The 17818-nt window shown below is 41.9% G+C and overlaps 2 protein-coding genes across 3 annotated transcripts; one reads left to right on the top strand and one right to left on the bottom strand.

Moving 5' to 3' along the window:
• Nucleotides 1-1192: 1192 nt before the first annotated feature.
• LOC125379960 (zinc finger protein 257-like) lies at nt 1193-7372 on the top strand. Its single transcript, XM_048395879.1, has 8 exons — nt 1193-1207; nt 1537-1662; nt 1870-2037; nt 2902-3027; nt 3235-3402; nt 4761-4844; nt 5094-5177; nt 7358-7372. Exons 1-8 carry the CDS (start codon nt 1193-1195, stop codon nt 7370-7372), a joined length of 786 nt encoding a protein of 261 aa, XP_048251836.1.
• A 1084-nt stretch (nt 7373-8456) lies between these two features.
• LOC125380122 lies at nt 8457-13213 on the bottom strand. 2 transcript variants are annotated; one of them, XM_048396455.1, is made up of 8 exons: nt 13175-13213; nt 12631-12713; nt 11640-11678; nt 11392-11469; nt 10933-10995; nt 10552-10617; nt 9775-9813; nt 8457-9490 (listed from the first exon to the last, which is right to left on the bottom strand). In XM_048396455.1, the coding sequence occupies exons 2-8, from the start codon at nt 12692-12694 to the stop codon at nt 8610-8612; spliced, it is 1230 nt and encodes a 409-aa protein (XP_048252412.1). In that variant the 5' UTR covers nt 12695-12713; nt 13175-13213; the 3' UTR covers nt 8457-8609. The 2 variants fall into 2 exon arrangements, with proteins under 2 accessions (XP_048252412.1, XP_048252413.1); XM_048396456.1 differs by lacking the exons at nt 10933-10995; nt 11392-11469; nt 11640-11678 and having other exon boundaries at nt 13175-13202.
• Nucleotides 13214-17818: the final 4605 nt, after the last annotated feature.

The following is a 17818-nucleotide window of genomic DNA, read 5'->3' as shown; positions in this document are numbered from 1 at the left end:
TTGATACATTAAATGACAGAAAGGAAAGAAAAGAAATAGAGAAACGTATGTACATTCACATTGCTCACTCAAACCTTTTTGTTTTCTTTATGTAGGTATGTACATTCCTAGAAATGTTTCCGTTCACATGATTAGGTAAAATGGCGTTGCCAACTAGCATCAGGTCAATATTTACATCACAAGTATCTTTCACAATTAACAATAGTGATTGCATCAATTCATTTTCATCTGATATAAAAAAAATCACATTAAATGACTGTGGTACTAGCTCTTTGAGATATGAAGGTGTCAAATTGTTATATATTTTATAAAATAAACACAATTTACGTTTTCTCCTACGCTCTGATAAGGGTTCCCAGGAAGATTCGAAATCCAATTTGTTGATAGAAGTATAGCTTGTTAAATCAGTTACGATTCTTGCTGCTTCTAGTTGGAGTTTTTCTAATGTATCACTCTGCTCTTTGGTATAACCGTCCCAAACTTCATATGCATAAAAAGAGATTATTCAAAATGTGGTCTAACAAAAATTCCATAAATATTGTTCAGTAAACTACGACAGAGCATAAACTGAAGCTTTGTCATTAAATGATTCATCTTTGATGTAGTTTTAGTTTTAATACATATCAACAGAGGTACATGTGTTGGTAACGTTATTGTTTAACTAAGCAATCAGGCAAGCAATCTTGGCGTGATCATTGATTCAATATTCAGTTTGAAAAGACATGTGAAAAGCATCTGCAAAAGTGCTGACCATAATATGAGGAATATGAGATGAATCCGTAAATATGTAAACAAATACTCTATCAAACAGCTTCGCCCATGCATATGTCACCGCAAGGTGAGACTATTGAACAGTCTCCATACATGTGTCACCGCAAGGTGAGACTATTGAACAGTCTCCATACATGTGTCACCGCAAGGTGAGACTATTGAACAGTCTCCATACATGTGTCACTTCAAGGTGAGACTATTGAACAGTCTCCATACATGTGTCACCGCAAGGTGAGACTATTGAACAGTCTCCATACATGTGTCACCTCAAGGTGAGACTATTGAACAGTCTCCATACATGTGTCACCGCAAGGTGAGACTATTGAACAGTCACCATACATGTGTCACCGCAAGGTGAGACTATTGAACAGTCTCCATACATGTGTCACCGCAAGGTGAGACTATTGAACAGTCTCCTAACATGTGTCACCGCAAGGTGAGACTATTGAACAGTCTCCATACATGTGTCACCGCAAGGTGAGACTATTGAACAGTCTCCATACATGTGTCACTTCAAGGTGAGACTATTGAACAGTCTCCATACATGTGTCACCTCAAGGTGAGACTATTGAACAGTCTCCATACATGTGTCACTTCAAGGTGAGACTATTGAACAGTCTCCATACATGTGTCACTTCAAGGTGTGACTATTGAACAGTCTCCATACATGTGTCACTTCAAGGTGTGACTATTGAACAGTCCCCATACATGTATCACTTCAAGGTGTGACTATTGTATCAGTCTGTGTGCATGTGTCACTTCAAGGTGAGACTATCGCAACAGTCCCCATACATGTGTCACTTCAAGGTGAGACTACTGCAGCAGTCTCCATACATGTGTCACTTCAAGGTGAGACTATCGCAACAGTCTGCATACATGTGTCACTTCAAGGTGAGACTATCGCAACAGTCTCCATACATGTGTCACTTCAAGGTAAGACTATTGAACAGTCTCCATACATGTATCACTTCAAGGTGAGACTATTGAACAGTCTCCATACATATGTCACCTCAAGGTGAGACTATTGAACAGTCTCCATGCATGTGTTACTTCAAGGTGTGACTATTGTATCAGTCTGTGTGCATGTGTCACTTCAAGGTGAGACTATCGCAACAGTCCCCATACATGTGTCACTTCAAGGTGAGACTACTGCAGCAGTCTCCATACATGTGTCACTTCAAGGTGAGACTATCGCAACAGTCCCCATACATGTGTCACTTCAAGGTGACACTACTGCAGCAGTCTCCATACATGTGTCACTTCAAGGTGAGACTATTGAACAGTCTCCATACATGTGTCACTTAAAGGTGTGACTATTGAACAGTCTCCATACATGTGTCACTTCAAGGTGAGACTATTGAACAGTCTCCATACATGTGTCACTTAAAGGTGTGACTATTGAACAGTCTCCATACATGTGTCACTTCAAGGTGAGACTATTGAACAGTCTCCATACATGTGTCACTTCAAGGTGTGACTATTGAACAGTCTCAATACATGTGTCACTTCAAGGTGTGACTATTGAACAGTCTCCATACATGTGTCACTTCAAGGTGAGACTATTGAACAGTCTCCATACATGTGTCACTTCAAGGTGTGACTATTGTATCAGTCTGTGTGCATGTGTCACTTCAAGGTGAGACTATTGAACAGTCTCCATACATGTGTCACTTCAAGGTGTGACTATTGAACAGTCTCCATACATGTGTCACTTCAAGGTGTGACTATTGTATCAGTCTGTGTGCATGTGTCACTTCAAGGTGAGACTATTGAACAGTCTCCATACATGTGTCACTTCAAGGTGTGACTATTGAACAGTCTCCATACATGTGTCACTTCAAGGTGTGACTATTGAACAGTCTCCATACATGTGTCACTTCAAGGTGTGACTATTGAACAGTCTCCATACATGTGTCACTTCAAGGTGTGACTATTGAACAGTCTCCATACATGTGTCACTTCAAGGTGTGACTATTGAACAGTCTCCATACATGTGTCACTTCAAGGTGTGACTATTGAACAGTCTCCATACATGTGTCACTTCAAGGTGTGACTATTGAACAGTCTCCATACATGTATCACTTCAAGGTGTGACTATTGTATCAGTCTGTGTGCATGTGTCACTTCAAGGTGAGACTATCGCAACAGTCCCCATACATGTGTCACTTCAAGGTGAGACTACTGCAGCAGTCTCCATACATGTGTCACTTCAAGGTGAGACTATCGCAACAGTCTGCATACATGTGTCACTTCAAGGTGAGACTATCGCAACAGTCTCCATACATGTGTCACTTCAAGGTAAGACTATTGAACAGTCTCCATACATGTATCACTTCAAGGTGAGACTATTGAACAGTCTCCATACATATGTCACCTCAAGGTGAGACTATTGAACAGTCTCCATGCATGTGTTACTTCAAGGTGTGACTATTGTATCAGTCTGTGTGCATGTGTCACTTCAAGGTGAGACTATCGCAACAGTCCCCATACATGTGTCACTTCAAGGTGAGACTACTGCAGCAGTCTCCATACATGTGTCACTTCAAGGTGAGACTATCGCAACAGTCCCCATACATGTGTCACTTCAAGGTGACACTACTGCAGCAGTCTCCATACATGTGTCACTTCAAGGTGAGACTATCGCAACAGTCTCCATACATGTGTCACCTCAAGGTGAGACTATTGAACAGTCTCCATACATGTGTCACTTCAAGGTGAGACTATTGAACAGTCTCCATACATGTGTCACCTCAAGGTGAGACTATTCAACAGTCTCCATACATGTGTCACCTCAAGGTGAGACTATTGAACAGTCTCCATACATGTGTCACTTCAAGGTGAGACTATTGAACAGTCTCCATACATGTGTCACCTCAAGGTGAGACTATTGAACAGTCTCCATACATGTGTCACTTCAAGGTGAGACTATTGAACAGTCTCCATACATGTGTCACCTCAAGGTGAGACTATTGAACAGTCTCCATACATGTGTCACTTCTAGGTGAGACTATTGAACAGTCTCCTAACATGTGTCACTTCAAGGTGAGACTATTGTACAGTCTCCATACATGTGTCACCTCAAGGTGAGACTATTGAACAGTCTCCATACATGTGTCACTTCAAGGTGAGACTATTGAACAGTCTCCATACATGTGTCACCTCAAGGTGAGACTATTGAACAGTCTCAATACATGTGTCACTTCAAGGTGAGACTATTGAACAGTCTCCATACATGTGTCACTTCAAGGTGTGACTATTGAACAGTCTCCATACATGTGTCACTTCAAGGTGTGACTATTGTACAGTCTCCATACATGTGTCACTTCAAGGTGTGACTATTGAACAGTCTCCATACATGTGTCACTTCAAGGTGAGACTATTGAACAGTCTCCATACATGTGTCACTTCAAGGTGTGACTATTGAACAGTCTCCATACATGTGTCACTTCAAGGTGAGACTATTGAACAGTCTCCATACATGTGTCACTTCAAGGTGTGACTATTGTATCAATCTGTGTGCATGTGTCACTTCAAGGTGTGACTATTGAACAGTCTCCATACATGTGTCACTTCAAGGTGTGACTATTGAACAGTCTCCATACATGTGTCACTTCAAGGTGTGACTATTGTATCAGTCTGTGTGCATGTGTCACTTCAAGGTGAGACTATTGAACAGTCTCCATACATGTGTCACTTCAAGGTGTGACTACTGCAGCAGTCTCCATACATGTATCACTTCAAGGTGTGACTATTGAACAGTCTCCATACATGTGTCACTTCAAGGTGTGACTATTGAACAGTCTCCATACATGTGTCACTTCAAGGTGTGACTATTGAACAGTCTCCATACATGTGTCACTTCAAGGTGTGACTATTGAACAGTCTCCATACATGTGTCACTTCAAGGTGTGACTATTGAACAGTCTCCATACATGTATCACTTCAAGGTGTGACTATTGTATCAGTCTGTGTGCATGTGTCACTTCAAGGTGAGACTATCGCAACAGTCCCCATACATGTGTCACTTCAAGGTGAGACTACTGCAGCAGTCTCCATACATGTGTCACTTCAAGGTGAGACTATCGCAACAGTCTCCATACATGTGTCACTTCAAGGTGAGACTATCGCAACAGTCTCCATACATGTGTCACTTCAAGGTAAGACTATTGAACAGTCTCCATACATGTATCACTTCAAGGTGAGACTATTGAACAGTCTCCATACATATGTCACCTCAAGGTGAGACTATTGAACAGTCTCCATGCATGTGTCACTTCAAGGTGTGACTATTGTATCAGTCTGTGTGCATGTGTCACTTCAAGGTGAGACTATCGCAACAGTCCCCATACACGTGTCACTTCAAGGTGAGACTACTGCAGCAGTCTCCATACATGTGTCACTTCAAGGTGAGACTATGGCAACATTCTCCATACATGTGTCACTTCAAGGTAAGACTACTGCAACAGTCTCCATACATGTGTCACTTCAAGGTGAGACTATCGCAACAGTCTCCGTACATGTGTCACTTCAAGGTAAGACTATTGCAGCATTCTCCATGCTCAGTTTCACGTCAAGGTGAGACTATTGTATCAGTCGGTGTGCGTGTGTCATACAGAGAGTGTGTGTGTGTGTGTGTCTGAGAGAGAAAGGTACATACTTCAAGTGTTTCAACAGAGGTACATGATTTGTATCTGTGTATCTGTGTGTGTGTGTGTGTGTGTGTGTGTGTGTGTGTGTGTGTGTGTGTGTGTGTGTGTGTGTGTGTGTGTGTGTGTGTGTGTGTGTGTGTGTGTGTGTGTGTGTGTGTGTGGAGGGAGGGAAAGGTGACATAGTCTTAGTCTATCGAGAGATGCCTGGATCATAAACATTTACATGTGTGCGTGTCAGGTACTTCAAGTGTATCACCACATGTATAGATTTTCAGATGTATGTGTATGTGCGTATGTATGCACCAGGTACTTACATCATAAATAGAGTCAGTGCTAGCGAACACCTACATGTTTGTGTGTTCATGGTACATATATCAATTATAAACAGAGGCAGTGGTGTCAAACACGTGAGTGTCTATCTGTCTGTCTGTGTATCTGTCTGTTTGTGTCAGGTACATCCTATCACATCTATCACATGGACATATGTTTGTGTGTCAGTTGCCCCCTTTAACACATCGTCAACCAAACAACCCCCAAAGAACGGAGGGTCGGTGTTTCCATCCCCCGACCATGTCCTATCAACACATGTACAGAGATACTCGTTGTTCTCACCAACACTGGCCCAGCAGCAAAGATTACTGGTCCTCATTTAAACGTACACATTCTTAAAAATGAATACAATTACAGGATTTAATTATTAACTTCAACTTTGTAGTTATATCATCCAAAAACCAGCTCCCCATCAACTACATGCCAGAACATGGCAGTGTCGGAGTTAAATGTTCCTGTCGAGTTTTCTTAAATTCAACTGCTTGCCCGTGACAATTTCAAATGCCATACAGAAATATATTGTCACGTGTCTTACTGCCTGTAACAAAATGTGCTTTTGGTGTATTTTTAAAATGAGGAAGATACTTTTATAGAAGAATGAGGTTCGTAACAAGAATGACAAATGGTGCAATATACCCATGAACTGTCCGAGATTAACCAATAAACCGTAATTCATTTATCATATAATGATTATTAAACTCATTTCATGGTCGTATCGTTTGTGCCTCTCGCTTTCGTAAGCGATATTAGTATCTGGTTTATGTAACTTATCATCTTCCCGAGGCAAGAGAGTTGACTGACCATGAAAGTCCAGTTTCCACCCTTGCCGAACTAGACTGGTATTATGCAGTTAGATTAGGGCTGGACTAACGAGTCTATGCATAGTCCTCTTACAATCGCGCACCAAAATCGAAATCCGGTTCGTAAACTGTTATGCAGAGTTCGAGTCGATTGCAAGATTTGCACAGCATGTGCACCGCCAACTCGCTGTCAACAGATATTTTCCAAATCTTTTCAAGTTTTTAATCAAGGTGCTCACGTCATTTGGTGCACTTAGCGATGTAAGAGCCGTTTTATCACAACATAGATCTTGATTGTCGATCAGATCGTCTTGACTGGGCGCCGCCATATTGTTTGAAGCAAATGCAAGTGATACGATAGGTGGAATCTGATTGGTCAATAGGAGAGGCATAGCAGTGACATAACTCGTAACAGCCACTGGTGGCGCTACGATCGAGCCCAGAAATTCCAGCCTAGTTCGGCAAGGGTGGAAACTAGACCTTTAAAGTCAGTTAACTCTCTTGCCTCGGGAAGATGGTAACTTATCGGCAGCTCCAAATTATTTGCGATCCTGGGCAGATCCTCACGCCGGCAGTAAGAATAATTGGGTCGGCAGCATAAGTGTTAATGTGGTTCATTCTCACAATGGATTACACCCATTCACATCACTGAAAGAGAGGTCACGGACGCTATCAATAATCTGAGTATGGGCAAGTCCGCAGGTGAAGATGGGATACCCCCTGAATTCTTTAAACTACCATCAGATCTCTTTGCACTATACTTGAAGTTATTGTTCAATAAGATTTTAGACATGATTCTGTTTCCAGAATCTTGGAATTTAAGTATGATTATTTCATTATATAAATCTGGGTCAGTTTGTGAACCAAGTAAACATAGAGGCATTTCACTTCTAAATGTTTTGGAAAAATCTTCACGTCAATCATAGAAAAACGTTTCAGAATATGGATGGAAGTAAATGATTTACTGTCCGAGTCTCAAGCATGGATCCGACCAAACTACTCTACTGTTGATAATTTGTTTCTTTTACAAGCCTCTTGTTCTAAATATTTGTGCCAAACCAGAGGTCGCTTTTATTGTGTATTTATTGACTATAAAAAAGCTTTTGACCATGTTAAATGATGTATATTCTTTTTACTAAAGGGTGTCATGGTAAAATGTCTGTACTTTTAAAAAACATGTATGAATCAGTCAGCGCATGTATGAACGTATGAAATAATGAACGTACTGACTGCTTTACAACATCCTCCGGTGTACGACAAGGTTGTGTTGTAAGCCCGTTGTTGTTTATATTTTTCATAAATGAACTTGCCATAGATAGTTGCCAACAAGTGTAAATTGGCACGGCTCCCATGGCCGAAAACTATGAACACACAATGCCATTTCGAAAGAGGTCAAATGTAACACATGTTATATTTGGGATAGCACTTTCTTTCAGAGGGGTACACAAGGTACATGATCTAGACTGCCAGTTGTCGGACTTTCATATCGTGGAAGCCTCGGTGGCTGATTGGGTTAGATCGCTGACTTCGTGTGCTGGCGATTACGTGCCTCACTCTGGCGGTGTGGTTGCGAATCCCGGGCGGGACTCAACCACAAAAAAGTACGATAATCTGTACTTTACTAAGAAAGTGTTATCCCAAATATAACATTTGTTTCATTTGATCACTTTCAAATTGGCATTGTGTGTTCAATGTATGAAATGGTTTGCATGCCTTAAAGATAAAAGTGTCATATGCTTCAGTTCAGAGGCAGTAAATTGTTACAGGCATTAATGTTGACTTACGTGGCAGCAATTAAATAAAGCGCTCATAAAATCACAAATGTTTGCCTATGTGGATTCACTACGTCAGCTCGTGTAATTATTTTTTATCAACATCCCATGTGAAACACAACAATAATCAACTGTTACAAGTTAACATTTATTTGAAAGAGCTCACATATCTTGATGAAACACAGCATGAGCGCTCACAGCAAATACTCAAGTAACAACGTTATCAATAACAACAGTTCATCTACACGTATGAAGGACGTGCAATTGTCTTAACACCGACTCAACATCTACATGAAACTAGGAGCGGAGGCGGGGCCGGCTGTCCTAGTCGGGGCTCCAGACGCGGCCATATTGGAAGGATTGTTGCTGTCAAAGATCACAGAATTCTGACCATTGCTGTCGAGGAGGTAATCGCCAAGGCCAAGATTGGAGCGAGAAGGCCCGAAGCCACTACCGCGGTCGGTAGAGTAGACATCGATTCCATTACTGAATATGTCTGAAGCGCCGTTGGTACCTTGATAGATGGGGCCGGAGCCGAGAGGATCTGGGTAGATTTGGGCGCCAGCAGGATCGTTGTATGGAGCGCCAGGGCCGTTGTACAGATCAGTGGGCTGACCAGCAGGACCGTTGTATGGAGCGCCAGGGCCGTTGTACAGATCCGCGGGCTGACCAGAAAAATCGTTGAACATATTTGTAGGCTGAAGAGCAGGATCGTTGTACATACTTCCTGCTGGCCCTTGCTGATTGCTTACAGCTGAGGGAGGTTGGTACAGGGGCTGACCTCCGGCGGGTTGATCGAAGATTTCTTGATAGGGAAGGCCGACTTGATCTATGTGGTTAGGGATTCCTGTGTTGACACCGGGACCTGGCTGGTATACGTCTGCGGGAGCTGGGTAGGTGTCTACACCTTTTGTCAGCACAACAGCTGGGGCAGAGGGAATAATCTGTGGCGCATGTTTCGTTGCGACCTTGGTCACAGCCGCTGGTGTTTTGTGATGTCCCACCTGTGTAGCGATCTGTGCAACATTTTGGGGTCTCACCAGGCGTTGCCCCAGAAGACCACGTGCTCCGAGAAGACGATTTCTGGACGACAGGGCACCAAGGGTTCGGGCTCTGAGAGCGAGATTGAGACCGTAGTTGCGAGCCAGCAGTGGATGGAACAGTGCCGCTGTAAGAAGACAGGACAAATCTTCACTTCAACATTCAGAAAAGAGATACTGTGACGTCGTTTCAAAGATCTTTAGTATGGCCTGGGCCCGTTTCCACAAAACAATCGCAGAGTTACGACTGTCGTAACTCCCATACTTATCATATATGACAGTCGTAGAGCTAAAATCGTTTCGTTTTAAGCGGGAGCAGATTACATATGCTTAAGATTAATATTAATATATTATCAGTCACATCGTGATTTAGGTGTATCAGGGTTAAAAATCAGAACAAGATGTATCTTACCTGAGTGGAATGGATGCAGGATGGATCTGCGCTTCCTTACTGAAAACAGTGCAAAACAATCACATTGAAGTACATATAGCAATTCACTCAACCCAATAATGCCCCTCCCCTTTCACAGAATGTGGTAAAAATTACAGTTCTTGCGCTTTGTGGAACCTACAGTTTAAGGACTAGATGATGACGCCTATGGGTAGAATGAGTTACGCCCCGCTTTGGTTTTGCTTTGATATTGCAGTAGCGGGAAATAAATACTTGCTTCCCGATGAAGACTAATATATATGTTCATTCATTTTATCAGAATCGGGTTGGTCGGGTAGCCTAGTGGGTAAAGCGTTCGCTCGTCCCGCCGAAAACCCGTGTTCGATTCCCGACATGGGTACAATGTGTGAAGCCCATTTCTGGTGTCCCCCGCCGTGATATTGCTGGAATATTGCTGAAAGCGGCGTGAAACCATACTCACTCACTCATTATCAGAATCACGAAGCCTTGAGAAAGGTAATGCTTGTACACGAATGCCGTGGTGATTCCAGACAAGAAAAACTACCAGGCAATCTTTGCTGTTCTTCAGAGGAGACAAAAGTGATGAGGAAGTCAGGCTTGGGAACTTGGTTCATTGTGTGTCATCGCACCCTGACGACGTGAATCGCTGTTCATAATGCTGATCACTTGATTATCTGGCCCAAACTCGACTCTTTAGAGACGGCCATATCGTTGGGATATTGGTGAGCGTGGCGTTAAACAACAAACAAACAAACTGTAGAGTCGTATTGAACTTACTTCCTAAGGTGCTGTAGCCGTGATGAGATGAGAGTGCACGTGCACCCATTCTAGGGTGATCATATACTGAAATAAGGAAAACATAAACTATAAATAAAATCGACAAAAAGAATCATTTCCATTATTTTAAGATATCTCTTAATAAAGTTGTACGTTTCCGACTATAACACCAGCATGTGTTTGTGAATCTTTTTCATACGTATAGTTGTGATACAAAGTGTTCAGGAAAAGGGACGTCTTGAGAAGGCGCTAGGTTCTTATACAGAAGGCAGTTCAAATTTGATGTTCGTTAAATATCAAGTGATACCTGGCAATCATAATGCCATAATTATTGTTTCTGAAAATGAACAAATTGCTAAAAGTAAGAATAGATAATCTTACGATGGTCAACATTGTCAGTGACATATGTCCGCCTGTTTGCGCCACGTCCTTGAGTGATTACCACTGGAAAGGAGATCATTGGACATTAAATAAAGAGTAATGTATATTTGGGATATTTTACACCATAATGTAAATCGGATAACACACTTCAATGATTTACAATATAACTGGTATCATGCATAGCTTGACCAATGCACAACAAGTACTGTTTATTAAGCTAATGCTATTGTTTTATGCATTGATGATATACATTTATGTTGGTATCTTTTCTTAGAATGTTGTTTTACGCCGCTTTTAGATTTATTCCAGCAATATCACGACAGAGGACACCGTATTTATGTGTTTTCCGCATGTGTGAGACGACACAACGCTTTATTCACTTGACCACCTGCCGCCCCATCCTTCAACATCTATTCGATCAGCCTATTGAGGAAAAGGTTGAAGATGAGGATGACTCACAGTGATCTGGTTTGTCTGGTCTTTCGTATACACGAACAAGTCTATGACGTCCGTCCCTCCCAGGAATAAGACGATAATCTGAAACATTTGTTTGGTTGATGCTAACATGTGACATGTCAAAACATTAAAACAAGATCAAAATCTTCTATTTTATAAATATGACTGACACGAAAAGACTGATTTAGTAGATTTAAAAGTTTAAATGTGTTTTAAACATTACTTTAAAAACATATGAATACAATATTTACCTGGTGAGCCATAGTCGTAAATCGGTCGGATACGCAAACCTGAAAACGAAGACAGAATTCAGTTGAGCAGGACTGAAGTCTATATATGGAGCGACACCAGTCGAATATGGTTGTAATACAAAACATTAATGCAGAATCTATACGTTAAACAGAACAAATACGGACTTTGGCGTCATAAGTATTTCTTTCTGTAAACATTTTGGAAGTTCACGTTCACACACCTACATTTACTAATCAGTGCCAAGATGCACTTCGTGACACCGGGTGGCCGCTAAATGGGTGAGCACATCTTATCTGCATGGGTGTGTGAGACTGAGTGAGTGGTATTTAACAGTATTTCAGCTATATCAGTTTCGATCAGATGTGGGATAAACGCACGAAATGATGCAGGCTTTAGACGCTTTCCACGTTGGTGAAGCCCCCGAGCATGGTATGGTGCTGACAGACCAGGAGACATAATCAGGTCGAATCTGGAATTCGTACACATGATACATGTCTGGCACCATAAAGGACTGCTCTGAGAAAGTGCGGCGCCTCAGACCACTGGGACCCCCGAGCCCCTTCACATCGTGAGTGAGATCACAGCACACATAGTTGACACAGGACAAGTTCTACTTCTAGGAAAAAGAACCCGATCAAGAAACTTGAATATGAATTTCAAGGGTATCCTGCCACGGTTTTGTTTCAAATTGTTTGTTGTTTAACGCCGCACTCGGCAAAATTCCAGCTATGTGACAGCGGTCTGTAAAACATCGAGTGTGTAGCAGACAGTCTCGTGAATAACATCATGAGCATCGATCTACGCGATTGGGATACAATGGCATGCATCAACCAAGTCAGCGAGCCTGACTAACCGATCCCGTTAGTCGCCTTTTACTACAAGCATAGTCGCCTTTTAAAGCAAGCATGGGTTGCTGAAGACCTATTCTACCCCGGATCTTCACGGGTTATTTCCGCGGTGACAGAAAGTATTGATGGGTGATATACTCACGTGCACCGTTGATTGCTAGGACCCCAACGATCACAAAGAAGGCCACAATAGTTAGTTTAGACATCTCTTCAAAGAGTTTCTATCTGAAAATGAATTTAAACGGCTGAAGGTCGTGGAAACATCCTGAAACAACACGACCGTCTCAATATGTCCATGCTGAGTATTTTAGTTGGTCTCAAGAACAAATTGTATTATGACTGGTCTGTAATGACATCATCAAAATCTGTGATACTGTTTGAAAGCAAAGAAACCAAAACTAGTATACAATACATTATTTTACAACTATAAGTCTCCAGCTTATAAAACCCAATTGTATTTAAATATCAGTGCTGTGAAGCATCGATCTAGGCAAATGGAATACGATGACATGCATCAACAAACTCAGCGTGCCCGATCCTGTTAGTCGCCTCTCACGAACAGCAAGTGTTCAGTATTCACGTTGAATTGAAAACAAAAGTGCATTGACAATATTCAAGCTGGGAATTTGACCAATAATGTAACCATGCAAACCTGATGCACTGTGTTAGGACAAATACAAGCTTACCTGACGCTGTGTTGTTGACTGTACCTTGAGAGCACAAGTGACGTTCATTTGACCACTGGTCACTTATATATTCTCCGGGCGAGTCAAACCGACATCACATTGCGTCATTGGACAGAAGGTACTTTATGGTCGCCATCACGTGTGTAACATATGTCAACGTAGGTCTGGTATTGGAATGGTCTGGTTAGGTCCCCGGGCAATGCATTTGATATATGTGTTGCTCAAATTATGAATGACTTGTCTGTTCAAAACTCGAGTATTTATGTATGTGTGTCAGTGAACTACGTCAAGGCAGAGACCATTTCCGTATATGGTCCCTGGTCAAAGGTGTCAACACGACGAATGAAGGTTGCTCTGACAAACAAGTGCGCGTTTGTGTACACACGTCAAGTGCATCTACAGATCGTGTATCAACAAAGGACGTGTTTGTGTGTGTGTCTGCGAGAGGTGATGCTGTAAGTGTATCAACAGAGGTACAAGTGCGTGTATGTGTGTCTGTGAGAGGTGATGCTGTAAGTGTATCAACAGAGGTACAAGTGCGTGTATGTGTGTCTGTGAGAGGTGATACTGTAAGTGTATCAACAGAGGTACAAGTGCGTGTATGTGTGTCTTTGAGAGGTGATGCTGTAAGTGTATCAACAGAGGCAGTTGTGGAGGACGTGTTTGTATGTGTGTGTGTGAGACGTACATTCTTCAAGTGTTCAACAGAGACGTTGTTGGCAAACACTTAAATGCGTGTAAGTTTATCAGATTCCTTGTGTCTCAACGGAGGAACATGTGTATGTGAGTGAAAGGAATATACTTCAAGTGTATACCCAGGCAACGATGGCAAACATGCACATGTGTGTCCGTGTGTGTGTATGAGAGAGAGAGAGAAAGCGAGAGAAAGAGTGAGTGAGAGAGCGAGAGAGATACCTTGTGCATCAACAGACGTTCATGTGTGAGGGACATTTTTCAAGTGTATCAACAGAGGTAAGGTATGTGTGTTTGTGGAAGAGGTACATACTTGTGTGCGAGTGTGTTCAGGCTAAAACATATTTTATTCGCATGAAAAGGATTGGGCACACGTTATCACAACTAGGAACGCCCTCCCCCACAGATTTACATGTGTGCTTATTTACAATTGATACATTAAATGACAGAAAGGAAAGAAAAGAAATAGAGAAACGTATGTACATTCACATTGCTCACTCAAACCTTTTTGTTTTCTTTATGTAGGTATGTACATTCCTAGAAATGTTTTTGTTCACATGATTAGGTAAAATGGCGTTGCCAACTAGCATCAGGTCAATATTTACATCACAAGTATCTTTCACAATTAACAATAGTGATTGCATCAATTCATTTTCATCCGATATAAAAAAATCACATTAAATGACTGTGGTACTAGCTCTTTGAGATATGAAGGTGTCAAATTGTTATATATTTTATAAATTAAACACAATTTACGTTTTCTCCTACGCTCTGATAAGGGTTCCCAGGAAGTTTCGAAATCCAATTTGTTGATAGAAGTATAGCTTGTTAAATCAGTTACGATTCTTGCTGCTTCTAGTTGGAGTTTTTCTAATGTATCACTCTGCTCTTTGGTATACCCGTCCCAAACTTCATATGCATAAAAAGAAATTGTTCAAAATGTGGTCTAACAAAAATTCCATAAATATTGTTCAGTAAACTACGACAGAGCATAAACTGAAGCTTTCTCATTAAATGATTCATCTTTGATGTAGTTTTAGTTTTAATACATATCAACAGAGGTGTTGGTAACGTTATTGTTTAACCAAGCAATCAGGCAAGCAATCTTGGCGTGATCATTGATTCAATATTCAGTTTGAAAAGACATGTGAAAAGCATCTGCAAAAGTGCTGACCATAATATGAGGAATATGAGATGAATCCGTAAATATCTAAACAAATACTCTATCAAACAGCTTCGCCCATGCATGTGTCACTTCAAGGTGAGACTACTGCAGCAGTCTCCATACATGTGTCACTTCAAGGTGTGACTATTGTATCAGTCTGTGTGCATGTGTCACTTCAAGGTGAGACTACTGCAGCAGTCCCAATACATGTGTCACTTCAAGGTGAGACTACTGCAGCAGTCTCCATGCATATGTCACTTCAAGGTGTGACTATTGTATCAGTCTGTGTGCATGTGTCACTTCAAGGTGAGACTACTGCAGCAGTCCCCATACATGTGTCACTTCAAGGTGAGACTACTGCAACAGTCTCCATGCATATGTCACTTCAAGGTGTGACTATTGTATCAGTCTGTGTGCATGTGTCACTTCAAGGTGAGACTATCGCAACAGTCCCCTTAAATGTGTCACTTCAAGGTGAGACTACTGCAGCAGTCTCCATACATGTGTCACTTCAAGGTGTGACTATTGTATCAGTCTGTGTGCATGTGTCACTTCAAGGTGAGACTATCGCAACAGTCCCCATACATGTGTCACTTCAAGGTGAGACTACTGCAGCAGTCCCCATACATGTGTCACTTCAAGGTGAGACTACTGCAGCAGTCTCCATGCATATGTCACTTCAAGGTGTGACTATTGTATCAGTCTGTGTGCATGTGTCACTTCAAGGTGAGACTATCGCAACAGTCCCCATACATGTGTCACTTCAAGGTGAGACTACTGCAGCAGTCTCCATACATGTGTCACTTCAAGGTGTGACTATTGTATCAGTCTGTGTGCATGTGTCACTTCAAGGTGAGACTACTGCAGCAGTCCCGATACATGTGTCACTTCAAGGTGAGACTACTGCAGCAGTCTCCATCCATATGTCACTTCAAGGTGTGACTATTGTATCAGTCTGTGTGCATGTGTCACTTCAAGGTGAGACTACTGCAGCAGTCCCCATACATGTGTCACTTCAAGGTGAGACTACTGCAGCAGTCTCCATGCATATGTCACTTCAAGGTGTGACTATTGTATCAGTCTGTGTGCATGTGTCACTTCAAGGTGAGACTATCGCAACAGTCCCCATACATGTGTCACTTCAAGGTGAGACTACTGCAGCAGTCTCCATACATGTGTCACTTCAAGGTGTGACTATTGTATCAGTCTGTGTGCATGTGTCACTTCAAGGTGAGACTATCGCAACAGTCCCCATACATGTGTCACTTCAAGGTGAGACTACTGCAGCAGTCCCCATACATGTGTCACTTCAAGGTGTGACTATTGTATCAGTCTGTGTGCATGTGTCACTTCAAGGTGAGACTATCGCAACAGTCCCCATACATGTGTCACTTCAAGGTGAGACCACTGCAGCAGTCCCCATACATGTGTCACTTCAAGGTGAGACTACTGCAGCAGTCTCCATACATGTGTCACTTCAAGGTGAGACTATCGCAACAGTCTCCATACATGTGTCACTTCAAGGTGAGACTATCGCAACAGTCTCCGTACATGTGTCACTTCAAGGTAAGACTATTGCAGCATTCTCCATGCTCAGTTTCACGTCAAGGTGAGACTATTGTATCAGTCGGTGTGCGTGTGTCACTTCAAGATGCAGAGAGAGAAAGAGGGAGAGAGAGAGTGTGTGTGTGTGTGTGTCTGAGAGAGAAAGGTACATACTTCAAGTGTTTCAACAGAGGTACATGATTTGTATCTGTGTATCTGTGTGTGTGTGTGTGTGTGTGTGTGTGTGTGTGTGTGTGTGTGTGTGTGTGTGTGTGTGTGTGTGTGTGTGTGTGTGTGTGTGTGTGTGTGTGTGTGTGTGTGGAGGGAGGGAAAGGTGACATAGTCTTAGTCTATCGAGAGATGCCTGGATCATAAACATTTACATGTGTGCATGTCAGGTACTCCACGTGTATCACCACATGTATAGATTTTCAGATGTATGTGTATGTGCGTATGTATGCACCAGGTACTTACATCATAAATAGAGTCAGTGCTAGCGAACACCTACATGTTTGTGTGTTCGTGGTACATATATCAATTATAAACAGAGGCAGTGGTGTCAAACACGTGAGTGTCTATCTGTCTGTCTGTGTATCTGTCTGTATGTGTCAGGTACATCCTATCACATCTGTCACATGGACATATGTTTGTGTGTCAATTGCCCCCTTAACACATCGTCAACCAAACAACCACCAAAGAACGGAGGGTGGGTGTTTCCATCCCCCGACCGCGTCCTACCAACACATGTACAGAGCCGGTAACAAAATGTGCTTTTGGTGTATTTTTAAAATGAGGAAGATACTTTTATAGAAGAATGAGGTTCGTAACAAGAATGAAATATGGTGCAATATACCTATGAACTGTCCGAGATTAACCAATAAACCGTAATTCATTTATCATATAATGATTATTAAACTCATTTCATGGTCGTATCGTTTGTGCCTCTCGCTTTCGTAAGCGATATTAGTATCTGGTTTTTGTAACTTATCATCTTCCCGTGGCAAGAGAGTTGACTGACTATGAAAGTCCAGTTTCCACCCTTGCCGAACTAGACTGGTATTATGTAGTTAGATTTGGGCTGGACTAACGAGTCTATGCATAGTCCTCTTACAATCGAGGACCAAAATCAAAATCCGGTTCGTAAACTGTTATGCAGAGTTCGAGTCGATTGCAAGATTTGCACAGCATGTGTACCGCCAACTCGCTGTCAACAGATATTTTCCAAATCTTTTCAAGTTTTA

This window comes from Haliotis rufescens, unplaced genomic scaffold (genome assembly GCF_023055435.1).
Source record: "Haliotis rufescens isolate VD_foot unplaced genomic scaffold, xgHalRufe1.0.p SCAF_15, whole genome shotgun sequence".
In the NCBI taxonomy this organism is placed as follows: domain Eukaryota; kingdom Metazoa; phylum Mollusca; class Gastropoda; order Lepetellida; family Haliotidae; genus Haliotis; species Haliotis rufescens.
This window is presented reverse-complemented; position numbering and strand designations above follow the sequence as displayed.